Consider the following 27373-nt stretch of genomic DNA (forward strand, 5'->3'; position numbering starts at 1 on the left):
CTATTTCGCTTCTCTAGATTTTAAAACTCAGTATCTTCACCTTTGCAATTATAGATACTACTTAGAATATAATATTTTTCTTACTTATGATATATATAGATCATTAAACATGAGTAGATTTGTTACTGAAAACTTTAATCATCAATTTTAGTAAAATCTGTAAAAACAAACTGGAAAGACAGCTCCTATAGTCTGCTGTGATTATAAATGTGAGCTATAACCTCTTGGTTAGAAATGTGAGCATAATAAGATAAGAAAAACTAGAGGAGGACGTTGGGTGGATAATCCAATATACTGCTTTGGATCTTGTGGTATGGCCATTTGGTATATGGTGTTAAATCAGCTTTCTCTAACCCACTGCTTTCCAGATGTACTCCAGTAATAAAGTTATAGTTGATTATTCAGCATTAATTGGGTAGAAAAAGAAAGTACTGTAGGAACAAACAGTGAAAATACAGTAAGCATTATTAAAACTTGGTGAAACTCAACAAGTGGAATGCAAGAACTGATGGATGAAGCAGGGAGAATTCCTGGATGCTGCCATCCTGGAACAGATTGCATCATTTTTAGGAAAGGGTCATAAGGGAAAAATTCAACTACCTGGATAATTAATTGGAAGCCATGACTATAAGGTTTTCCAAATTCCTCACTTCCTTGCTGTTTCATTTTCCAAAAGGTTAAAGAACAAAATAAAGGAACTGGCTAAATCTGATTCCATAAGGAATAAGTGACTGAAGAGATGAAAACTTTGGGAAGAGAAAGAGAAATTGAAACATATGCAAAGTAGATTTCAAGGGAGCCAAATCCAACAGGTGTAAACGTAGCAGATGAGATCTTATGGATAGAAATATTCAGGTTGAATGGAGCAAAGAAGAATTGGAAATATCTCAAAACTAAGACACTAGAACTACAATAATACCCTGTTCCAAAAAATGGGGGAAACAGAAAATCATAGGTACCCTTTGGCTCAGCTAAGAATTAAAAGGAACATGTATTGGACATGAAAAATGAAACCTTTTGCTGATTGTGATGGAGTAATGAAACTTTACAGATTTATAGAAAATGGAGTAGGATATGGAATGAAAAGATGATTTATTATATTTTAAGAGATGTGATAATTTATTAAAGTTATCTATAGTATATTTGCTTGGAGAAAGGGGGAGGTTACCTTTCTTCTTTTCTTTTTTCTTCTTTTTCTGCACTTATTTTTTAAATCTCTTGTATTTTGAATTTTTATCTGTATAATGTAAAGTTTAATATAAATATTTTGAAAAAGGATCTGAAAGATGGATGCAGTTTCCAAGAAGACATACTAGCAAGTAGCTGGTATGTGCAGAAAGTAACCCAGAAAGGATAAAACACAGAGAGAATTCAGACTTGCAAAAAGATAAAAGAGGTAAAAAGGATTTTTGTTGCTGTGTTAGTGATAAAAATAAAGGAAGAGAAGGGCCCACGGCTTGGATAAGATAAGATAGGTGATGCTCTTCAACTCTTATTGTGCTTGAACTGTTGCCCCAAAGGGAATTATATTAAAATAGATCTCAGCAAAATAACTGACATAAGAGGGGGTAAGGATGAGGCAAGCTAAGATAAATTAAGATATGTTTCTTAGTATATGTTTGATGCAAATGGATAACTTACCACCAAAGTACAGCAATGCTATGTATTATTGAAATAAAAGAATTTTGTTTTATGCCTAATAGACTTTTTGCATAAAATGGAAAAATGCACTTATGATTTGTGGTTTTGATGATTAGAAAAAAAACTGGATAACAGAAAAGAGTGAGCTTTCTTTTGTAATCATAGAGTGAAACAATTCTTTTAACTGTACTTATAATTGCTACAAAGAAAATGGGAAGCTTCTTTTATTTTTTTCTTAATACTTCTGCACTTTTTTCTTTCAACCATCAACAGGACGGGAACAAGAAACCAACAGACTAGAACTTGGCAGTGCAAACCATAAAGGCCTTGGAAAATATATTCAGATAGTTATGTTTCTACACCTGCAAAGATCAGAATAGCTATGGTATTCCCTGTGACATTTTATGGAAGTGAAAATGAAACAGGGACTTTGAAAAGCAGGACAGGAAGAGCATTGATGCTTTTGAAATTTGGTTTTGGAGAAGACTCCTGAGAATACCTGGACAGTCAAGAAAACAAACAAATGGATTCATGGAGATTCTCAGTCATCCAGGTCATGGTTGTCCCAAAGGTGCTTTTTTCTAAGAGTCAACTGGACTCCAAGAAGCTTCTTGGATGAGAAGTGAAACGTCTTCAAAGAAAAACCAAAAAGTCCAGCTGCCTCTTGGAAAAAAGCTCCTTTGGGAAAAACAAATGGATCATCAAACAATCAGTCCACTTGAGATACAAATGGCCAGGTTCAAATTGCTTTACTTCACACACATTATGTGAAGATCTAACTCTCTGGAGAAGGCTCTAATGCTGGGAAAGGAAAGAGAAGAATAATATAATTAGCAGAAAGGTAGAAGAACAGTTACAGTACAGTTGGGGCATTGATGAAAGGCCTGAAAGATTAGTGACCAAAGATTATTATGGAGAAAATCTAGCAATGCAATCACTAAGAGTCAACACTGACTTGATGGCACATAATCAGTTTTCTTTCTCTGATCTCTGTTGTTGTGGTATCCTAGTTTATGTACTGTAATTTGAGGAATTTTCTGTTTCTGTTTTGGCAACTTTATGAATGTGTCCATCTGTCAGCCTTCAAGATCTCTTCTACATTTTTCTTCTACATCTTTTCTACTGCTACGCATCTCTCTCACTATTCTCCATCTTTCGGCTGTCATTAGTAAGGGGGGGGGGGGGAGGGGGAATTGGAGGGGAAGAAAGCTGGAGGTGTTACATTCCTATGCTGTAAATGGGAAGGAGGAGGGGAAGTATAAATTCCTGTTCTTAAGTTTCTATTTCCTTGCCTAGCTTTTTCTTTCCTTTCCGCAGCTGCGAAATTTTATCAAAATATGTCAAGGTCAATGGACAGAGGCCTCATCACCACCTGAAGATGCCCACATAATCATATTCAGAACTTTTAATTGGAAGCGTCTTTTGGACTTTGGGGGTGGGAACAATTCCATCCTTTTGTATATGTGATCTGCGCGCCAAATTCTTTAGATTCAGAATTCAACCTGTAGCTTCCACTTTGATTTTCAGTAAAAGAAAAAACTTTGCTCTAACCTATGGAGTCTGAGTATTTCTTTCTTGGATTTTGAATGGAGCACAGACTGACACCATCTAGATTTCTTGGTAATAGTATGTAAGTGCTTTGCTATTGCCTTCTTCCTGTTTGTTTTTTCAGTCCAGTAACACAATGCAGGAAAACAGTGCTAAGGCAATATTTCACTTGGCTGATATTTAAACATACAGGACGTTCTAAAACTAGAGTTCTTTTCTTTTAAATGGGCTTTTGTATGGTGATGCTTAATGAACATTTTAAAACCACAATTTCTGTTCAATTAATTTTTATCTCGCCTGAAAGAAGCACATTCACTTAGTGAAGATTTTGCAGACCTGTCCTGCTGGGCCAGGAGCTTTATCTCACAATAAACTGCAAGTAAATTGCCATTAAGGTGGGAAGAGCCTTTTTAGGATGTCTGAGAGAAATGAGAAGAGGAGTACGTGCTGGTTCCTTCTAGGCTGCAGATCAGACTACGATGTTACTGGTTGCTTGAAGGACATACCTCCTTTCTCTGTTTCTATCATAAAATGGCATGCTGAGGAGATGAAATGTTACAGCTACTGATTAGCAAATGGAAATATAAAAGCTATCAGAAGCTGCTACTTGGCCAGGAATTCCATTCCATTAAGAACTTAAGAGGAGCTATATCTCCATTCACAATTGTCAGGTTGATAGGCTGCAGTGAGTAGCAGTTGTTTTAATCAGCTCTTCTTCATTGTTCACTAATGCAAAAGTTATCTTACAGGAGCGGTTTTTCTCTATCCACATTTATAAATTACCACCGTTGTTTTAATTACTTCTTGTCATAATTTAGTGATGTAGAAGTCATCTGTTGTTCGATGGCACAAATGTTTTAGAAAAGGCAGTTACTATGAAAGGGACTGAAGAAAAGAATGTCAGGGAATAAGTTCAAAATGTATATAAGAGATTTCAGACAGACAGACTCTATTTCAGGGATCCTGTAGATCCCCCACCTGTCAACTGAACAGGACCAAAACTTTTCCATGTTGGAAGAACAATAAGAAAAAAACCACACTGAGCTAAATAATTGTAATCAAGTCAATATTGACTCTTAGTGACCACATAGTTATTCTCCAGGAAAAGTAAATAAGGAGAATATAAATTGCAATTGGGGGAGGGGGGTACAATTAAAATGAATTAAAGCTGATGTGTATCCCGCCCCTCTAAACTCACAATAACCCTGTGAGAAAGTGGCAACCTGAATGACAATAAATGTCATGGCCAAGTCAGAATTTGAAGCTTGACTTTTCCAGAGAACTGCTGCAACACCCTTAATCACCACACCATATAAACACTCAATTTTCCTATATGAAAAGGAAGGTATAAATATATCCCAACACAGCACAGTGCTATTCAGCTCATTCCACTCCCCACATTGCAATTTATATATTAAATATTACTGCAACTACACATTAAAGTAGCTAGTGGCGCCAAGAGGAAAAAGCACATGTAGGCTGTGTGTCTGAGAGGGAGAATCACCTGGGAACTCCTCATTTTTTGAAAAATTTCCCATATTGTATATGGATCTATACTCTGAAAAGTTATTCAGAAGGTTCAATCCCTGAAGCTTTTTTTCAGAGTGGCAATAATGGGGAGAACACATTTCCTTTCCCAGCTATCAAAGGAACAAAGACCTTGTCTTTTCTAGCAGAGAAAAAAAGGGTGGTATCACTGATTGAGAAGAAGGTAAACATAGCCCTGTATTGTGCCATGGTTGCCACAGTAACGCCAATGCCACGGGTCACCTTGTTGACTTACTTCCTTGACATTCTTGGGGAAAAAATATATCTGTTGAGGTAAAGGCCCTTCCAATTAGGTGACAGAACTGTAACCAGCCTATTCTGGTAGAACAGTTAGGTAATGGCTACCCTCAGGGCCATGCATTTGTTAACCCTACACCAGGGATCCCCAACCTTTTCGACGCCGCGGCCCGGTTCCGGCGTCAGCTGGCGCCGCCATCTTTTTGACGAAAAATCACTTCCGGTGGCGTCACGAAGTGATTTTCGTCAAAAAATGGCGGCGCCAGCGCTTCTGGTGAGCTTTTGGGTAGAAATGGCTTTCTACCGGAAAAGCTCACCAGCGCTGCGCCGCCATCTTTTTGACGAAAAATTGCTTTTTACCAAAAAAGATGGCGGCGCCAGCAACCAGCGGCCCGGTAAGGCTTGTTCCGCGGCCCGGTACCGGTCCGCGGACCGGCGGTTGGGGACCCCTGCCCTACACAGTAAAAAGGATGGGTGTAGGCAACAGCTCTAGGAGGTTGGGCTGGAAACATATATTAAGTGTTTGCTAATTCCCAAATTTCTATCTTTTACTCTATTATAATATATTGGTTCTTGTCACGCATATAAATATATATTTAATCATGCACAATCTCCTTCATTTTGATCCTTCTCTCCTTGCAATTATTTGCATAGAATATTATTTATTTTATTATTTATTTATCTACATAATATTGGTAACTTGCTCTGTCTCCAAACTGATGGGAGTCTGGGTGAGGCAAACCAGTATCAAAAATATGCATTAAAAACATATGTAAGTGACAAAAATTAAGATTTAGCGCATCAAATATGTCATTTGTTGGTTAATTTTTATTGGCTAGTTTCTGTGTCGAAAGGATCAAAATCCATCTTGGGAAGCAAGTATTCTATTTCCTAACTTCTAAAGCGATCCTTTCTCTATCATCCAGAATTATTTCAGGGCATGCTAGCAAGAAGAGAAGGCAGATTCCTTGGATCCAACAAGAACTTGCTGGGTTTAGATCCTTCAGCATCAGTTTTGTGAGCAATACATTTCAATTGCAGCTTAAGTTATCATGAAAGAGAGACTGAAATTTTTTCCTAACCCCCGGATGTAGTTACTCTATACTTGAATATGGAAAAACTTATTATTCTTAACTATTGCTTAGGGAAAGATAACACCAAGCTGCGGTTTATAATTCTATATCATTTTTCTAATTGTTTTTCCTACTTTTAGACATACCAGGAACCTAAATTATTTACAAGTAGCAGGAGAAGAATGGGAACCTGCAAACTCCAGGCTCATATATATCATTATGAACATTGCTTACCATAATGTCTGGAACAGATCTGATATTCTTTCTATAGTCAGCTATTCTTTTCTTAGCAAAGTATCCCTTTAAGCTGTCTTGTTTCGGAAGAGGGGAAAAGTTAACATTTTCTATCACACCTTATAAGGCAGCTTGTACAAGGGAGTGAGCTCACCAAGTGAATGAACAAGGAGAGCTAGTTTGCCTTAAAGAGTGTAAGAGGAATCTCTGTTTGTTCTTCTAAATCAACAGTTTTTACTTGTCTAATCTAAAAGCCTGAGAGATGGGAAGGAAAAGGCCTTTTCCTCTAAGGAAAAAATGAAGATGGATTTACAGGAGCCTGCAATGTTTGCAATAAATTTGTCCTTCTGCCTGAAACTAATCTTGGATATTTTTGCAACAAATGCAAAAACTGGAGCAGAGAATGGGTACAGTTCAGTTGATGAGAAAAGACAAGGAAAATCTATTAAAAAATCTATGATTGGCACACAGTTTGTCTTCGTTTGCCATGGGGTTTCTATCTTGCTATGCTCCCGGAAAGGGCATTTTGAACCTATGAGATACTTCAGAAATACATTTTTGGAAATCACATGTCACAACTCCTTCCCATCCTCTTCAATTTATCAAAAAATGACTATACTGATTCCCATTCATCCAACATGATTGGTGTGTCAAGAAATATTGACAAATGCACACAAAAAATGCTCTGGCAGATGGCATTTTTACTGTGAGGCGCTTCCAATCCCTGCTTATAATTTAATGCTGACCTAAACTGAACATTTGTTTTGGAAAAAAATATTTACAATATCGAATTTCTTTTTTCATAGACACAGAACTTTCAGATCTAATGAATCTACAAAGAGTTTAAGCAGCAAAGTGATATTGATCTACCTTGAAAAATAATATAATGTACAGAGACTCCTCATGGCACTCTCACTGTCAGAAATGAGTATTCTGATATCTCCAGTTTAATACAACTAATCCTCTTAATTTTGAACTTTACAGCTCTAAGGGCTGCTGTATTTTTAAATAAAGTATATTTGATTCAGAAGTCAGAGAAGGGTTAAGCTTCTTAATTTTTCTGCCTGGTTTGCTCTGCAGCCTACACAACTATATCCTTTTTTTTTTTTTTTTTTTTGCATAATTCCAGTCCTAATTTGTAAGGTGAAATTGGTTATTTGAAATACTAAGCTTTAAAAGCTTCCTTGGCATCTTTTGGGTTTTTAAATAGTGCAAAGTATAGAATATGCATTGCATTAAAAATGTATCGCTCTGCTTGCTAATATAATAAAGAACAGGTCTTTATTGTCCAAATCAATGCTTTCGAGATGCTTGAGAGTTTTGAATGGTTCTCCTACAGCTATAACATACATGCAAAGACTATTACTTTTATCTGAATAAATATTCTGTGACTAACCCATTTTATATCAATGTCAGATTTCTGTTATCTTTACCATTTTTTTACAGAAATTATGTTGAAAACAGAAAGAACACTGTGAAGGACCCTCCCTTTCTTAAGATGTATGAGAAGACCCTCCCCTTTCTACAGAAATAATTGGGATCAATATGATCAAAATACACATCCTTCTCCATGTTTATATCCTATGTAAATGGAGGACATTGTATTTGCTCCCAATTTTCTCAAATGATTGCTCCCTTTCTCCTTCTCCATATTACTGAAGATTCAGTACACAAGAGAAAAGGCTCTTAATTATTCCATGGAAAGATGGAAGTCACACTGTGTCTGTGAACAACCAAAAAGCCCTACCACTAAATCCATCAAATGGACTAAATCCATCAAAGATTTAGCAGCAATGAAAACAGGAAAGTTCAATTTACTGGTCTAAATTTATTTTTAAAAAGCCAAAACCTAATGACCACACAAGGTTTTAATGTGATGATAATTAATGAAACTAGTAAATCACCCCAGCATCTCTAATGCTTATGTAGCCTCTTTTTATGTAATTAACTATACAATACTCACCCAAAGCCCCCTGGCAGATATCTGTCCTTGTTGCTCCTCCAACAATAAACTGTGGGTCATCTACAATTTCCTGTCAAAATATATGTTATGAAGGAGGTTTCCTCATTTTTTTTTTCATACAAATACAAGGGAAAACATGAAGTACAATATGCATGCAATGTGGCTAAAGAAAAATTAGGTAAATGGATTTCTGAGCAAGGCTAAAGTTACACTCTATCCATTCTTCTCTAGGTTCTTTTATTGTGTTTGCTAGCCAATAATAAGTCCAATCTTCTAAGATCCACTAATTCTTTTGTACGTTTACGTTGCATGTTCTCCTTTTCTTCTATTATGATTCAGCATAATGCTTTATTTAATCAAATAGGTCTATTGTCTTTTATAACCAGTAGAACTCACGCCCACTGAGATTATGTAACCGCCTCCCTTACATGGCATTGTGGGACTTTGTGAGCTTTTTCTAAAGCTCTATAAACACTCGCTGCTTTACAGGGAGTGGTGGTGATTCTATATAAATTGATGGTTCTGTGGTCCCATAGTTGATGGACATCATCCACAGTAGATAGACACTATTAGGAGTTGCGCTGAAGTTTCTCTAAGGAGATCACTTCAAACATAACCATGTTTTCAGGTAGGTTCTCTCTTTCCCAGTTTTCTTCCCAATTTGTTTATATCAATCAGGTTATCTGGAGAGGCCTATTTTTTAGGACTCTTTATTATAACTTTATTTTTGCAACCAAACTGTTTTATAGCATGAATCCTGACTGTATTTCTCCATTCTGTATTCGTAACCAAAAACTAGAAGCCTGAAAAAACTGATGTCAGTGATAATGAGCCCAACAGATTCCCCATATATTGAAACTGATGCAATTTCATGTTTAAATATTTACAGTATTTGATTGCCGTGCAACATGCAATTTTCTATGCATATTTAAATAAAAATGAATGTGTTATGAGTTGTGTGAATGAATCTTTGCCCCACATATTTACCCTAAACTGTATTATAAGATCATTTTCATATCTTGTAATTCTTTAAGAGAATAAAATAAGCCATTTTAAGAAAAACTTCACCATGCTCCATATTTAACATTTGCTTTTGTATCTGCTCAGACAATTATATTACTCCAGTAATGCTTAAATAATCTGCATGACAAACAGGAGTGGAAAGGGGAAAGAAAGTCACAACAGAACTGAGATTTGAAATAATGAGCTTGCATCTCATAGTTTAGTCACGCTATATATGAAGTTTACAAAATAAATGTCTGTTAAATTATAGACCTGGGATATATCAATCTACAAATATGTAACAATGAAGTTTTATGGCTTAACACAATACAGTATACTAACCAGGCCATCTGTGGAATACTTAACATTGCATAGTTGTTTGAGTCAAGACTTAATACAATACATTAATCCAGTTATTGAATAGTGTTGCAATCAGTCTTGGAGTTGGCTCCTGTCCATACTTCATAAACTGCACAGATGTTTTGAAATTAGGAACAGGAAATATTAGTAATAAGGACACAGATAGACACCATAAAAATAACTAAAGTAAAGCCTTGACTTAAGAGATTTGTTAAATTTGTAACTCCTAAATGTCCTTTAAATCCAAACATATATTATTTAGTGCAGTGTATCTTTAATGCTTAATCCAAATTACTTTGCATGTAATGAATTTGTCAGTTAGTTCAAGATGATGTCCAGACAAAAATGTTGTCTATTGCATCTGAAGTCTACTCAAATGGGTCTGTTAAAATAAGGTTTTGCCAAATATATGAGAATTGGTTCAGTAAGCCTCAATGAAATCTACTATAATTGAATGCAGACCATAATATCAAATCACCCCCCTACTAAAGCTTTCTTTAGCACACAGATACTCACTGATGGACGCTTCCAGCGCACCCCTCGGGTCTTGCCAGAATTAGGGCCCAGTTCCTTGAAGCCAAGGACTGAGGGAACAGCAGGAAACAGGGGGTCTTCAAATAATGTTCCACTCTCCAAACATTGTTGCTTCAGGGTATTATAATCTTGACCAAGGTACTTCATAGAATTCTGGTGATCACCCACACCCTCAGCTCGCAGGCGGTCTCTTTCCAGCTTGGCAGCAATTCCTCCAAAAGAAAACATGGTACACTCTGCTTGACAGGGACAACTGGTGCCTCAGCAGTTCTCCTAGAACCCAAAATAAGGACATGTGATTTAGACCATAGATCAAAAATCAAACCTGCAGTTATGGGAAAGGGTATTCCTGGAGAACTGGGAAATATTAGCCTAGCTTCACTTAAGAAATCTATACAGGTCGTATGCTGCCATAAATTTAGGGTCCAAATTATCATGAACTCATTTCAGATTTTGATTTGTAACCAACAGCCCCTGCAAGGTCATCACCATTTTCTTTTCATCTAAGAATAACATCAAACCAGGGCAATTACAGTGGAAGAATGCTGTTGCTTAAGATTAAGCCATGATAAAGGCCAGAAAAGGTTTCTTCAAAATTACACATTCAATTCTGAGTAGCTTCACCTTAACCATAAAGCAGGGGTGTCAAACTCAAGGCCCAGGGGGCCAGATCCGGCCCACGGGGTGCTTAGACCTGGCCCACAGGGCTGCTCTGGAAACAGCAAAGGCCCATGGTGCATCTGCCAGTGAAAATGGAGCTTGGTTCAGAGGTGGTTCTCCCAAGCTCTGTTTTTGCTGGCAGAGGGTTGCAGGAGGCCATTGCAGCTGAAAATGGAGTTGCAAGGGCCACAGGTAGCCCTGGCAGATCGTTACAGCCGAAAACAGCTCAGGAGACCGTTTTCGCTGGCTGAGTGCTTGGGCCCCCACAGGCGCCTCTGACATGAGTGACATTGAGTAGCCACAACCACCCCGGCCCCCCAAGGTCAGACACAACCCTGAAGCGGCCCTCAGTGAAATGAGTTTGACACCCCTGTTCTAGAATAAGAGCTGTAGAGATTGTGGTTAGCTCTTGGTTTGCAATGGAAAAAAGTCTTAAAATCTTCAAGAGCAAATTGTTAGAAGATCCTTTGCTTACATTTGTTTCTGAGGAAGCTATAAACCTAAAAGGTCTCTATGTATAAATTTAAATAGTTGCAATTCCTCCTAATTATGGTTCCTCCTAATTATGGTTTATGGTTTTTAGAGGTTAAGAAGCCTGGGTTTTTTTCATCTAAAGTAATTTGTACATCCCAGCTGTCTTTCCAGATACTGCTAATTCTCAGGACCTGTCATACTAAGCCAGTGTGTTCAGGACTAATGAATGATAGGCATTGCAATCCATATCTGTTACTCATCCTGCTCTAGGGAGCAATATGTTCAAATTCTGCAAAAAGAAAACAAAAAACCCATCACATATGGTGATGATGATTTATTAAACATGTAGGCCACCTAACTTTTAATGACTTGGGATGACTCACAATAACCAAAGAAATTATAATGACAATAAAACAAAAAAAAAGATAGCAAATTCTCTCTTTCAAATATTATTTCTTCTAACACTGAAAATAATTCCCTGAAGTCTACTTATTTCAAAATAGTATCTTAAAGCTTCAGATTTTTCTGTAAAAAGTGCAACATGGTTGTTCATACTCTGCCAAAAAGTTAATATCCTGTGTTAAAAATTGTTTAATTCTGCCTGAGGTTCCTACCAGAGGTATGGCTTCTCTTCTTTCTCTAACTTTAGGCTGCACAGAAATAGAGCAATGTTCTTTTTAATATTTAAACAATATGAATTTGGCTAGGATGTCTCTAAACTGAGCTTATGGAATATTGCCACAAATGTGATTTGTGCAACAGTGTTTTGTTTTGTTTTTTTAATGAAGTCATAATTGCCTGGATTCACACAACATACTTGGCCAAACCAAGCACTGTACTCACAATACAATTTAGCCTGATATATGTAAACTCCATAAATGGTAATTACCTGTTGTATTACTGTAAGACAACAGTCCAATAGAGAGCAGTTAGCTTACTTGAAAAATCCAGATTTGAATCCTTAGAACCTTGAAATAGGAAGCCAAAGGCAATAAAGACATGCCTTTGCAATAAAGACATACAAGGGAGAGAAGTAATTATAGTCAAACAGTGTATACTAACACTACTTACTGTAGTGTTTAGTAATTTTCTACCCTTGGATCACCCTAACTTCTACCCCACCAATTCACTATATCAGACATTACATTATAATTATAACACATTAATAACATATATAATATATATTCTATGTAATATACTCAAAGTTGGTAGGGCCACCAGAAACCAGATTTTAGAGACACCAGTTGACTATTACAAATGTATTAATCTTGAATATCGTGTTTCATGTTTTGGATTGCCACTTCCATTGAACCAGAACAGTTTGCAGGTAACCTTCTGATAGAATCTTTTCATTCAATATCAGTGCTGCTCCAAAGAATAGATGCTAAATTGCTAACAAGAATATCTTGCAGGTCACAAAAAGGACAGGTGGCACGGTGGCTCAGCGGTTAAGATGTTGGGTTTGTTGGCTGGAAAGCTGGCAGCCCACGTTCGAACTCCACACAACAGGGTGAGCTCCTGTCTTCATCCCAGCTTCCAACTCAGCAGTTTGAAAGTTTGAAAGCAGTTTGAAAGCATACAAAATGTCAGTAGATAAATAGGTACCATGTTGGTGTGTAGCAGACCTGTCAAACTGACGGCCCATAGATGAATCACACGCAGGGCATGCCTACCCTGGCTCTGCAAAGGCAAAAAGCATTGCGATGCATCACGATACATCATGTGACGTGATTGAGTTTGACACCTGTGTGAAGGTAACAGAATTCTGTGATGTCATGCTGGCCATATGACTGCAGAAATGTCTTCAGACAGCACTGGCTCAATGGCCTTGAAATGGACATGAACACACTGTCCCCTATAGTCTGCAACAATTAGCAGAGCAAAATCCACAGGGACTCCAAAAAATAACCCACGCACATACAAAGTCAGATCTAATATACATATAGTTACTTTACGGCAGGGGAGTCAAACTGGATTTCTGATCAGCATTGTAGTTGTCCTCCGCAGGCCAGCCGGGGGTGGTAGGAGAGAAGACGGGACAAACAGCAGATGGGACAGACTCCCCCTGCAGCATTTTGCTGGCCAAAAGGGGACACCGGGGTGTGGGTGTGTGCATAGCCACCCCATGCCCCATTTTGGGCTTGGATGGCCTCCTGCAGCATTCTGCTGGCCAAAACGGGGCATGGGGAGGCTGAAAACAGGGCATGGCCACGCCCCATTTTCACTAGCGGAGGCACCATGGGTCGGTCCTTTGCTATTTCCAGATGTGGTTCCCACATCCCAGATCTAAGCACCCCATGGGTCATATCTGGCCCTTGAGTTTGACACCCCTGGTCTATGCTGTTGTGGAACAGCTCTGATCATCAGGATTTTTCTTCTGACATCCAAATGAAATCTACTTCCTTGTGATTTCTTGTCCAGTCTTTTGCCTTTATCTTCTACAAGACAGATCTTAAGATTAGGGAAGACAATTTCAGATTTATATTTTAAATTCTCTATAGAATCTGTACGCCTGCCCAAATCATTCTGAATGGACAATATGTGCATAAAATAAAAATGAATTAAAGCTTTATAGGGTGACATGTAATTAAAATAACACACATGAAACTATCTTCCAACATAGAACCACACATCAGTTTGTTTCTACTAATATCTTGAATTAAGGGTTAAAGGGAAAACCCAGGCTCTTAAGGCCTTCCAGAAAACCAACAAGCTCAGGATCATCTGGATCTTAGATGGGGAAGATGAAGGTCTAGGTCTAGGGAAGAATACAATTATATTTAGTTTGGAGGTTGAATCTTGTTTGGTTTTGCTCAATGTTGCAGCAACTATTTCCAACTAACTCAGACTTTCTTCTACCTATGACTCATTAGTAGGGTGGGGTAAAATGGAATCTCCTCCATTCATCAGCACTCAGGCAAGTACTTCCTGCTTTATACAGTTTCATTGTTCTATATATAAGTTGACTGCAAACAGAACGCAAAGTAGAATAATTCTGATATAAACTATATTATTCACACTTGTATTTCTTTCAAAAAAGAAAGGTCTTGCTTTAGCTACAAAATGATAGCACGGCGGATACCCACTAGATGACACTAGTTTGTCTCCTTTAATTGCAGTGTAATGATTGCTTGCTTTGTGCAGCCCTGAGGCAGCAACTGCATAAAAAAAGGTTATGATGGGTAGGATGCTTTTGCACATATCTACCTGATTTTTCCTAACTTTTTACTGAGTTATTGACTAGTAAGTGGCAGAAGTTAGACTCATCTTTCTTGGCTATCATCCAGTAATGTAGTAGTTTAGATTTGTGCAAACAACATACAGCCTCTGGATAAATGTTGAAGAACTGGAGTTTGTCAAATTGCAGAACACAGCTCTGATCATTCAAATTGACAGGAGAGGGAAAAAACAACTGCATGTTGATGGTCTATTTTTGCCAAGATATGTTCCACAAGGGAGTGGATTTTTTAAAAGGACATTTCCGTGAGGACGGGAAGTGACCAGGCCAGGTTTCTCAACACTTCCTACATTATTGGGAAGGAATTCTCTGTTGTCCAGGCCAGGGAGTAGATAGAAAGGCCAAAGGTGATAGAAAAGAATGATTCCTTTCTATCACCTTTTCAATTAATAATAATAATAACCTTTATTGTCATTGTACATATATACAACGAAATTGATTTTGCTCCTGCTGGTGCTATCCATAACAAAAATGCAATACAACATAAATAATATAGAAAATGGTCCTCATACAAGTAATTAGGGAGGAACCTGTCATATGTTTCCATGTATGCATGGAGTGATTGTAGTTGTATTTAGGAGTCTGACAGCCCATGGATAAAAGCTGTTTTTAAGCCTGTTTGTCAGGCTGGCTATACTTCTGTGCCTTCTGACCAATGGTAAAAGTGAGAAAAGACACTGACCAGGATGTGAATCGTCCCTAAGTATCTTCCTTGCTCTGCTGAAACCAATGAGACCTGCCGATGTCATCCAGTGGTGTTAGGGGGAAACCAATGGTTTCTTGTGCCGAATTTATCACCCTCTGTAATGCCTTCCTGTTTGCAGCTGTTGAACCAGTGTACCATACTGTTATACAGTATGTAAGGATACTTTCTATCATAAAGGTTGTTCCACCTGATTTTTCTGCAGGACTCTAAGGAAACAAAGTCTCTGCTGAGCCTTCCTAACCACCATGGACATGTTGTATTTCCGGATGAGGCTTTAAAAAAGGAAAGCCTCTCCACACAGGCCCCCCCCCCCCTTGATATACAGTGGGGCAAGTTCCTCTCTGTGCATTAAATTGGGGATAGGCTTGTCTATTTGTATGACCAGCCCACAAATGCAGGTACTCCTTCCTTACTGACCACTCATTCAGTGACCAAACTCACAATGGTACTGAAAATACAGAGCTACAAATAGTCCTTAAAAGTTGTGGCCATCACAACATTTCCAGTGTCTTGTGATCATGATTTAGGCACTAGGCAACCGAGATGCTTTTCCAATGATGCTTTTATATTCTGCAGTCAGGCAATTGCTATCTGTGATCTTCACAGTCAGTTTCCAATGAAGTCAGTGGGAAAGCTGGCAGGAAGTTGCAAGTTGTGGTACTACTATGTTATCACATTTAGCAAACCATGGTGATTCACTTAACAACTGCAGAAGAACTGACATCAGTCATATGATGTTTCAATGAATGACTGCATCACTTAGCAATGAATGTCTCCAGTTCTAAGTGTGATAAGTGAAGATTACCTGCAACTAACTTAAGAAGTGGCTGCAGAAGCCAGATTTCAGTCTTCCTTGCAGCTCAAATAACTGCACAACCAACACAGAGCCAAGGAGTGGATACTAAGAGATATTTCAAGAGACCTGCCAGACTAGCTCCTCTTTCACGTACCACAGGCTGGAAAGAACCTCTTCTTCCATTTTCCCAGGTAAAACACTCATGCCAGAACACCTTGGAGCAAACTCAGCCTGCCTCACAATGGATGGTCATGAAATAGATGCTCCATTGTGAGGACGTGTTTTCAGCAAACAGTGGGGGCATCTTTCTGCCATGATAATAAGCCTCTGTGGGTGAGCCCTTATTTAGTAATAATGTCTAAACAGAAAAACTGATCGTTTTTCAGAAACACCTAAAAAAAAGCAACTGTGCAGTGTGAGCAATGAGTTAGATTAACAGTTTGCACCCCCATGATATTTCCATGATCAAAATGAAAAGCCCACCTGATCCTCTAGTTCAGGGGTGTTAAACTTGCGGCCTGCGGGCTGGATGTATCACATGCTGGTTCCACCCCCACCCGGTTTAGCAAGGGGGAAGAAGTCCCGATACGTCACGTGACGCCGCCATGATGATGTGAGTTTGATACCCCTGTTCTAGTCCCACTAGACCAACAAACAAAAGTACAACTACAATTTCATACCGATGCAGAAGAAAAATGATACTTTTGTTCTTTTCATTGTCTTGTTTCTCATTTTTAAAAATAATTTGTAAACTACCCAGAGTTGCTGGAAGTCAGGTGCTGTAAAATTATTAATTGTAATAGCACCTTGTGAGGCAATACCATGACATACTTGCATGGCTTATGTGCTCCTCCGAAAAAGATGAGAGCTATGCCAGAAGTTCAACTATACTGAACAGGTCTCCTCAGAGGAACCAGACAAAGACTGCCTCTCCCATAACCAATATGGTGGGATGTAATTTGCAGAAACCTGTACCACGTATTGATATCCATATCAAGCTGACAACCTTAAGCATGCTGAAGTCAAGAAGAAGGTTAGTAGTGAACATATCATGAGAGTGAAGAAGTTCAAATTCAATGAAAAAAATACAATCAAACCAATTAACCCCATGATAATTCCAGTACAGATGTTTAAATTAAACACCTCAAAGCAAAAATGCAGAAAACCTGGTGGTAGTGTGTATACTTACATATGCCCATCTTCACACATGTAATCTTAAGGGAGAAATAAAAATATTGTAATTATCCCTAGTTAATCTTTTTACTGAAGAAGGTGTGTATGTGTGTGTGTGTGTGTGTGTGTGTGTGTGTATGTATGTATGTATATATATATATAAACAAAACTATCTGTTAGGAAAAACATTGTAATTGTGCTTAAGACACAATGACTAGCTTTGACTAAACTTTTCTTTAAATGTACCATTTTTCAAAACTTTATGCACTTCTAAGAAACAAACCTCTTTATTTCTACAATTCAAACTACAGTTAGGGGAACTTAGTCCATTGTAACTTGGCCACTTTACATAATTTATTTTCTACCTCTTTTCCAAACTAATTACTGTATATTGACTTTAAAAAATAGGATTTATAATGGCAGAATGCTGAAAAATAGACACACCAGGTTATATTGCCAACAGTAAATATAAGCATTTGATAACATATCAATCACAGATAGCTGACAAGCTTATTCTGGATCTCACAATTCAAATGTTTGTAACTCCAATGGCAAAGCAATAACTCCTTGTAATATACCAATATAATATATTGTGTAATATAATATATTATGTAATAATATAATATATTGTGTAAGATAATGTGCTAACATGGCTAGTAGCTTTCGTTATTGTCCATATCAAGAGAAGTCCTATGTGCTCCGCTAAGTGAAAGTGATGGCAAGCAGTAGGACTTGTAAGTCAGTAGTCATACAAGAGTTCATGTATAGAAAGATTTTGGGCACAGTTAGGTGGGAGAGAGCTCGATGGCTCCCATAACTCTGAAAGAAAACTGACAAGAACAAAAGGTTCCTAGAAAAGGTTGGCTGACTACCAAAATTGAGCCCAATTATGTTGCTAAGTGAGACATTTGTTAAGTGAATTTTGCCCCATTTTACGACATTTCTTGCCCTGGTTGTTAAGTGAATCTCCAGAGTTGTTAAGGTAGTATCATTGTTAAGTGAATCTGGCTTCCCCATTGACTTTGCTTGTTAGAAAGTCACAAAATGTGATCACATGGCCCCAGAACAGTGCAACCGTCATAAATATGAGTCATTTGCTAAGCATCTGAATTTTGATCACGTGACCATGGGGATGCTGCAACAGTTGTAAGTATGCAAAATGGCCATAAGTCACTTTTTGTCAGTGCTGTTGTAATTTTGAACTAGTCACTAGGCCACTAGGTCACTTGACAGCTTTAAGACTTGTGGACTTTAACTCCCAGAATTTCTCCTCCAGTCATGTTAGCTCAGGAATTCTGGGAGTTGAAGTCCACAAGTCTTAAACTTGCCAAGTTTGAAGACCCTTGCACTAGACGAACTGTTGTAAGTTGAGGACTAACTCTAGCATCACCTTTGTGAGTAAGTTTGAAAGTAAAGCAAAGATATACTTTACTGTTATGTTTACCTTTTGTTCTGTCATTCATTAGTTTTATAGGTTAACTATTGTGTGACCAGTCTGTTGGTTGGGTGTGAGCATTACATAAATATGTTGTTACAGTGAGAACACCATCCCCCCACTCCACACACGCAGAGCAAGCAGAAGGCAATCCTTTAGTTACTGGGAAAACACAGGCCTTCTATTAAGAGATATGCTTATGTTTACCAAATGTACAGATGGAAGTGAAGAAGTAACCATGATGGTTAATTCTGTTTTCTTTGGCTCAAGAAAGATACAGACGGAGAAGATGTCAGAGAAGTATAAACATTAAGCTTAGGAAGGTAATGACAAACTTAGAAAAGATGATGAAAAATAAGGAGAATTTCTATGACCACAAACAACCTGAGAAACAGTGGGGGAATTGGGATGTCCATCTTCAAACTACATATTTAGATATGTCAAGGGCATCAGGACTCTTATAACCCAACATTCATTCCTAGGTCAAATATAAGAGTGATTGCTCCTTTGAGGTGATAAACAGCAAGAAGACACATAAAGACACATTGGACCAGGAGCCTATGGACTAGAATAAAGGATTATGATAAACAGGATTATGGGATGACAGAGATTAATAGACTGTCCTTTGAAGAACTAAGAGATGTTACTAAGGATAGGAGAGCTGGCAAGTTATTCATCCATGCAGTTACAAGGAACCCAACTCAATGTTTCCTAACAAGAAGTAAGAGATGAAAAAGATTAACTGTTTTGCCTATTTTAATAGTGAGATATTATAATGGAATTTTGCCCTTGAAATTTGGGTTTTCATAAAGATTTGCATTTTTTTCCCAATGGCTTTGTCTCTGACAGAACTGCAAACTTTCTGCATCATCGTGTAATTGTTGATAAACAAGAACACCGTTTTCTTTCTCCAGGTTGGCTAAATCTTTGTGCAAATAGGTCACGGAGACATGAAACAGTCATTGCACTCTATATATCCCTATGATGGTTAACACTTGAAACTTTCTGAGCCAGCTCCAAAGTGAGCAAGAAGCTATGACATTAATGGGTGAATTTTCAATTCAATGGCACTACTGCACTATTTACATGTAAGTCCCACCAAACTCCCTCTCTTCAAATCTTTGAAATTCAAGATCCAATTCTCAAAATATCAGCATAACAGAGATTTCCTTAACCAAAATCTAAGACTGGAGACTGCTGGTCTAATAGGATAATATAATGAGAAACGCCAATTAGATTGATACAGAGAAGATGCAGATATGGACAGTATACTGTGTCCCAGATTCTCACTATTTCTCAAGTCTAGCATCCACAGACTGCCAGTTAAATCCAGAATAATAATTGCGCTTCCCTAACTGTAAAATCTGGAGCTAGCCTTTCAGCAAGTTTCATACAAATAGCTCTCCCACTAGCTTTATCCCCTTTATCACAACACTATCCCTTGAACTTGACACCATGCCAACTAGAGTCAGCTCTCTAAACATTTGCAAATGATGTGCAAACCAGACAACCATTTCCCTTTTTCCAGCAAAGTCTGGGCCATGCATTTTTGTAAAAGATTATTGCTCACAAGTCGTAGGGTCCTTTGCTTTCCTCTCATTTCTATTTCCAACTACTTTCACTTAAGAAGGAAATGGTACTTCTGAATGGCCAGCAGGGAGAAAAGATATTTTTGCAAGGTCTATTCTGCAATGTTGGGACTACAGAGAAAGGGAAACAGGGAAGATAGGCCTCTATGGATGACTTTGTAATTTGAGGACAGAAATAGTTAATTTGCTAAATAAAAGATAAGCATTTTATTATACTCAAACTTAGTATATAAGTGTTGTTTTTCACATATGTGTACATGCACAATAGTTTTTATAAATCAACTCATACAAGGTTCTTTATTTAACTCCCAGGTTCAAGGGATTTTGATAGACATTCTTCTGAGCATGTTTTGAACTTTAAAATCTATTTAAGATAAAGAGATAAATCTATTTATCAATAGAGTTCATTGGGAAGTTATATATTTTTTTATTTAAATCATGATATAAAATGAAAATAAAGGTAGTAGGGAAATAGGGAGGGGAAAAAGAAGTGCAGGATAAAGGAGAAAAAGAAAGAAAAGCAATAACTTCTAACTTTTTTTCAATGGAGTAGCATAAAAAATAAAGTTGCGGCTTCTCCATGGTCACGTGAACAAAATTTTGGCACATGGCAACAGGCATTTATGATGGTTGCACTGTTCTGGGATCATGTGATTGCTATTTGTAACTTGCTTAGCTGGCTTCTCACACGGAAAATCAACCGGGGGAAGCCAGAGTATGATTTAACGACTGCAATGATTTGCTTAACGACTATGGCAGAAAGGTCATAAAATGGGGTGCAACTCACTTAGCAACTGCCTTGGTTAGCAATGGAAATTTTAGGCTCAATTGTAGTCGCAAGCTGAGGATTACCTGTGTACTGATTATTACTTGCGTTATAGCCCTGCAATATTAACTTATCTTTATTACTTATGATAGAGATTCTATAATTCATCAGCAAACAACCGCTCAGCAAGGCAATAAACCAAACAAACTGTTTAGATAGGCAACCTACATTACCTACAACTTAAAAGTCACATTTGCGCCGAAGAGTACTGATTATTTGATTACTTAGTGTTAACATCAATGGATAAGCTGAAGTAAAACCTGGCTAGGCAGGGGTGGGATAGGGCAGGGTTAACTACTGGTTCGGGATTGACCAGCTTCCCTGCAGGCTGTGAGCCGAGTGCCTGTAAACCATCAGCAGCAGCTGCCTGCAGAGAAGCAGCCTTTGAAACAGCCCTCTTTTCTTGCTTTTCTGCCTCGTTCGGCAGCTGAAGTTGAAAAAATCAGGAAATAAAGATCAGGTAAGAGCCCAGGTGGGCAAAAACATCAGCAGACATAGAACTGGTTTTATGTTTGCTGCTCTTCAGAGCTACCGGTTCTACAGAGGTGGACAGAACCAGTAGAAACCCACCCCTGTGGCTAGGTAAAATTCATCTTCCTGAGAAATATCTATTATAGCTCATGTTCTTTGGAATCTCTTACCACTTGGGATGAGGTTGGCCCTGACCTAGTAGCCCTTTGGAAGCCTTTTAAAGACCTGGCTATTTTCGAAGAATGGCATCAGAGTTAGTTGAGCCTGCCAGCGTTTGTTAACTTACTGCTGATGAGCTTGACCTGTGGTATTCTTTTATGTCTTTTTATTATATGCCTTCCTTTTTTTGTTATTTGCATCTGGTATTTTAACTGGTGATAGCTGCCCAAAGTCACTATTGCAAGAGGAGTGGTCCTACAAATGAAATAAAATCAATTAATCAGTCAGTCAATCAATCAAATTCTTGGCCTTTCCCATCCCATTCATTTCTCCTCTAACTGAATGTCTTGGGCGCTTCTGCTCCATTCTGAGATCTTGCCATGGTCTTGGATCCCTGCCAACCTTCAGGATTAATAGCAGGTATCTTCTATAGTGCAACACAAGTTATAGCTTTCTTTACAGCCAAAATGGCCTGGTTGAGGACTCTATCTACACTAGCTAGGCATTCTGGCAATGGGTAATGCCGGCATATCTGGGAGGAATACGAATAGAGCAAGATAGCATCTTAGAAGCCTGTGGTTAATCTCAAATTCTCTTCTATTATTACCATTCTTATTGTTCCTGAGAACTAAAATACACCTGAGTATAAATTTATTGATTGCTTATTTAGCATCCTACTACTATCACTTGAATGTTGTATCTTATGCTTTATGACGATTCTACTTTATGATTATGATCATGATTTATATTACTTTGCTGTTGCGTGTACACTGAGTGCTGATGCACCGGAGAAAAATTCCTTGTGTATCCAATCACACTTGGCCAATAAAGATTTCTATATGGGGCACAGGGTAGGAAAAAAAGCAATATTATAAATGCAACAATGCAACTGCATAGCTTACTTTGAATATAGTGCTTCTGGTTTTTTGGTGTGTGTTTTTTTGACAAAGAACTTGGACTGGGAGGTAGACATTACACTATAGATTTCTGTCTGTACATAAGCCTCCATCTCATTGTCATTAATGTTATTGCTTCACTTTAAATCTGGCAGTCATCCAGAATCAAAACAGCAATTTAAATCAGGATTCACTTTGATCAGCAAACAAATGTCATTAAAGTAACCATCCAACTCTACCATCACACAGACAGACACAGGTATGGTGTGGCTCCTTTACCTTCCATTTTACACCAATCTGTTAGTTTCTTTCCAAGCTCCAGCTCAGTCTTTTCAGCAATGAAATGGGCAAGTTACACACAGCAATTTTTGGCTAATAGGGGTTTCTAAGCTAGAGTTCAGATTGATTTTGGGGGATCTAGGAACTTAAAGGGGGAAAAATTACTAGCTTTTAGCTGAAATTCAGTTTTTCCTTAAATAATATATTTAAGCAACAAGATGATCTATAGCCTAAAATGTTTATTAACTTTGATATATCTCATTATCTAATATCACTTTATCCTAGAAAAGGTTATATGGTGTTATTATTGATTTAATGAGTAAAGAAGCACACATTACTATATTATGTATTTATTTCAAAATATTTTGATAACTATATTAGAGCATAATTGGATTTTTAAAAGTACAGTCTATCACTATATATTTATTTTATGGACTTAAGTGCAGTTTTCTCAGAAGGGCTCCATTGACCATCTCATCAGAGTCTCAAAAGGATCCATGGCATTGAAGGTAAAGAACCACAGCTCTAGAAATCTTTTTAATAAATTTAAAAGAATTTCCAAAATAAGCATTTGAATAAAAACCCACCTTAAACAAACCAGGGCGAGGAGATAATACTGATAACTAAGTTAATGATACATACCATGTTTCTTCAAAAATAAGACTGGGTCTTATTTTCTTTTGGGTCCCAAAATAAGCACTAGGGCTTATTTTCAGGCGAGTGTCTTTTTTCCCTCCATGTATGGGAGGCCCATTTCTTCTGCTTGCTCACAGTGGGGTGGGAAGCCTTGCGATGTGTCAGTGCTGTCACTGCGAGGCAGGGGGGATGGAGCTGCCCCATGTGCCCTGCACTGACTTACCTCAGGGCCCCCACAGCCAGGCCACCCACACCCCAACACCTGCCTCACCTTGAGGCCATGGCACCAGCAGCCCCATCCAGCAGGACGCCATGTGGCTGCTGGCCATTTCTGCTTGCTCACGGCTACAACGGAGGAGGCCGAGCAGCACACTGGTGCTGGTGCTGCAGCCACAAGGCGAAGCAGGTGGAGCTGCCCCATGTGCCCCACACTGGCTTATCTCAGGGCCCCCACAGCCAGGCCATCCACGCCCCGACACCTGCCTTGCCTCGCGGCTGCAGCTGTAACTTTCTTCTATTGTTGCACAGCTTACAATTCAACCCCGCACAATTTCTTTCTTAGACTTTTTTAAAAGAAAAGGCCAAAATTCAGCAAAACATACTTGTGAATTGCATCCAACCATCCCACCTTATGTACTAAGAGAAGAATGAATGTTCACAGGACCAAAGGCATCTACCGATGAAAGAAATATAGCTGCAAGCAAGCAACAGACTGTACCCATCAGGAAGATTTATAGTACGCTTGTTGGGAAGTGAAGATCTGCAATCCAGACCACAATGTAACACCTGTATTGTGGGCACTTGCATACAAGCACTCTGTGCCAACTCAGAAACTGCTCTACACCATTGAGATCATACAGAGTTAGCTATTTCTGGGAGTTGAGCAGATTTATTTCTGACTCAGTTCCAGACTGTTTCAAATGAATGTTGGAAATGTAAATGTAAAGAAGGGACTTTTTATCATTTATGGTGGACGTATGATAAAGCAAAGAAATATTGGAGTGGGATTCATACCTTAATACAGAAAATGCTTAAAGTGAATATAAAGAGAAAATCAAAGACTTTTCTTTTGGTTTTAATGGAAAAAGACCTGGGGGAAAAAGGAACTTCGATGTTATATATGTTGACAGTAATAAGACTACTTTATGCACAGGAATTCTACTGTATCCACACAATGAGTGCAGGGGAAAAAGTGTCCCAATAAATCAAGAAAATTAAGAAAACAAACCGAACAGGCTTATATGCAAAAGCATTCCCCCTCCCCTCACTGGCATCCCCTGGATGAGCTAGGCTTGCACCATAGCGGCCAAGAATTTGGTGTTGCAGGCTCAGCATATACAGAAGAAGCCAACTTTGAAATGGCAACCTCAAACCATCAAGTACAAGAAGAGGAGGATTTTGAGGAGCAGCATGAAAAGATGTTTCCCTCTGAGACCTTTCAAAAGAATCCAAAACAGCATCATCTACAATCAGGTACAGGTCCCAAGCTGGCGCCTGGTTTTTGTTTTTGCACTGCCAACCCAAGTCATCACACAATCACTGCAGAGGGAAGAGCAGGCAAGGAGACACTGCCGCAGAGCTAAACTGAGCTGGCTGATTCTGAAACACATTTCATATTAGGGATATTGTTGGTTGGGACTGATATAACTTTAAAAAAAACTTTCCACCTTGGAAAACTCAAGGCAACTAATTCCTGCTTATTCCTGGTTAGGCCTTCCAGGAGCGTTACTCGCTAATTTGGCAGCCACTCAAGTCAGCTTCCAGCTACACAGACTAAGAGTCATAGATGGTAATCCCGGTGAAAAGATCTTCCACACACCTACATGAAACACCGCGAGCGCACCTTTCACGCAAGGACCGATTGAAGCTCATTACTCAGTTCACCGTACAGAACCAGAGTCTTAATTTAGGGCGGAAGGCGCGCCCGCAATCTCGGTCACCCGGCTATGAGACTGTAGGGTGACGATCCGCGGGGTGACCAACTCTGGCCAGCTGCCCCCATGGAGGCTACCAAGATTGTTCTGCGGCCAGTCCTGGAGAAAAGCGGAAGCTTTTTTCCGCTCAATCAGGGAAGGGCGCTTTGGCACAGCTGGTGTCTCAAGGCCTTGCAGCAAAGAAAGAAAGAAAGAAAGAGCTGGACTCTCTAACTGCGCCCCAATCCCACCCATTCCAGGGCTCCGAATGAAACCAAACCCTTAATCGGATTGCGTAGAAGAGCCGCTCACTGGAATCTACTTACCGCCGGCTTCCGCAAGGCCACAATTCTGCTTCTCGGAACCTCTCCCTATGCCCAGCACATCGGCTCCGAATTTAAACGCAGCAGCTGCCCTTCCAAGTTCCGGGCTACGAAGGTGGGGTTTTGCTGACTGAATGTGCGGGCGGGTCCACTGGAGTTTGGGAGGGGGGCGGGGATTTAAAGGCGCCGCCGCTGTGCCGGGTTGGGAGAGTTCAAGCTGAGTGCAGGCGCTTCTCTGCTACAGAAATTGGTGTCGGACAGTAAGAGCCGAGATGCCGCTGCTCTTCCTCCTTTTGCCACACAACCCATAAATAACAGCACAGCACAGCACAGCAATCTAGGGCTGGAAGGGATCTTGGAGGCCATCTAGTCCAACCCCTGTTCCTCGGCACCTACCGATTGATCTTGGTCCACATTCGTTCTAGGTGATAGAAGGGGGAAGGATGAAACTATGCTGCAAATTTGCCGATCAATCCGCGTTGATTTTTCCGGAGGTCTTTTTAAGTCACAGGCTTACTCCTCAAGGAACAAGGGTTTCCGCATTTCTGCCCAACTCACCGGAGTTTCTCTTTGAGGGAGACCTGTTTTTGTTTTTTTTGTTTTTTTGTCTCCAAGGGTTGGAGTCCTTAATGCTTCTAACGTGGCCGAAGGGTTTAGGTGAGATCGGTAAAGATTTGTACGTGGATGGACAATGGGCAAAGTTTGGATTTTATTCCCCCGCCCAAATCCCCCCCACCGAGGGAAAATCCTTGGCACAGCTCTTTCTTTCTTTTAAGTATAGCAAGCCTGCTTTAGCACTTGCACTACGACTGGCATACAGGTGTGTTTTCTGCTTCAGAACAGTGAGCATTCATCTTGCTGACCAACCAACCAGTCCAATATATTCCTTACAGGCAGGTGTAGCACTTTCATTCAAAGGAGGACAAATAAACAGCCAACTCCCCTCTAGCCAAATGTTTTGTTGTTTGCTTGCACAGACGTTCCGGGAAAAGAAGCATTTTCCTTTGGGTGGATCTATGGTGTAATATGAATACTGTTCAAAAGTCGTTCATTCATGCAGTGCTTAAATACTCTGCGCAGAAGCAACTTTGAAATTGAGAAGATGGCTATATCTTTAATTGGACCTTTTTGATACGGTAAAAGAAAACAAAAAGAACAAAAAAGAAACAAAAAAGAAAAGAAAAAAGGGGATAAATGTTGAGAAAAAGAAAACATAGTTATGCCTTCTGCCTTTCTATCAAATAGCTATCATCTTATATTTTCTCCTGATCCTCTTTAATCTTTTTAAATGCCCAAACCTGAAAATCATCTATTCAATCTTTTCTTCTTTCAACAAAATGTCTATATAAAGTTTCCAGTCTTTCCAAACAAAGTATTTGCCATGTTTTCCTTGACCAAACTGTTCAGCTTCATCATTTCTGCAACTTCATTTTATACTCCAGTTTTCCAGTGTGGGTCAAGGACTCTTGACCCAAAGGAAACTTGATATAGATCAGTTTCTTTCTATATAGGATACCGCTCCAGGTATACGAAGTATATGATCCAATGTGACTCTGTGCAGAATCTCAAGTTTTCTATTCTATTATTTTAGCTCTTATTGGAAAGGAAATTTTACTTGTATTCCTGGTTCCTGCTTATTAACATAAGCAAATGCAACAG

At 38.9% G+C, this 27373-nt stretch overlaps 1 protein-coding gene across 1 annotated transcript in view; it reads right to left on the minus strand.

Moving 5' to 3' along the window:
• CAPN11 (calpain 11) overlaps positions 1 to 25877 on the minus strand; it is a 45189-nt gene extending 19312 nt beyond the window's left edge. The window contains exons 1-3 of the mRNA XM_026681205.2: positions 25718 to 25877; positions 10123 to 10413; positions 8245 to 8314 (exon numbers count right to left, since the gene is read on the minus strand). Of these exons, the coding sequence (XP_026536990.1) occupies positions 8245 to 8314; positions 10123 to 10368 (316 nt within the window). The 5' untranslated portion in view covers positions 10369 to 10413; positions 25718 to 25877. The remainder of the gene's footprint in view (positions 1 to 8244; positions 8315 to 10122; positions 10414 to 25717) is intronic.
• Between the last annotated feature and the right edge of the window lie 1496 nt (positions 25878 to 27373).

Source organism: Notechis scutatus, chromosome 1, assembly GCF_049901735.1.
Source record: "Notechis scutatus isolate UNSWTSFEM ecotype Mainland chromosome 1, rNotScu1.2, whole genome shotgun sequence".
Classification (NCBI taxonomy): Eukaryota; Metazoa; Chordata; class Lepidosauria; order Squamata; family Elapidae; genus Notechis; species Notechis scutatus.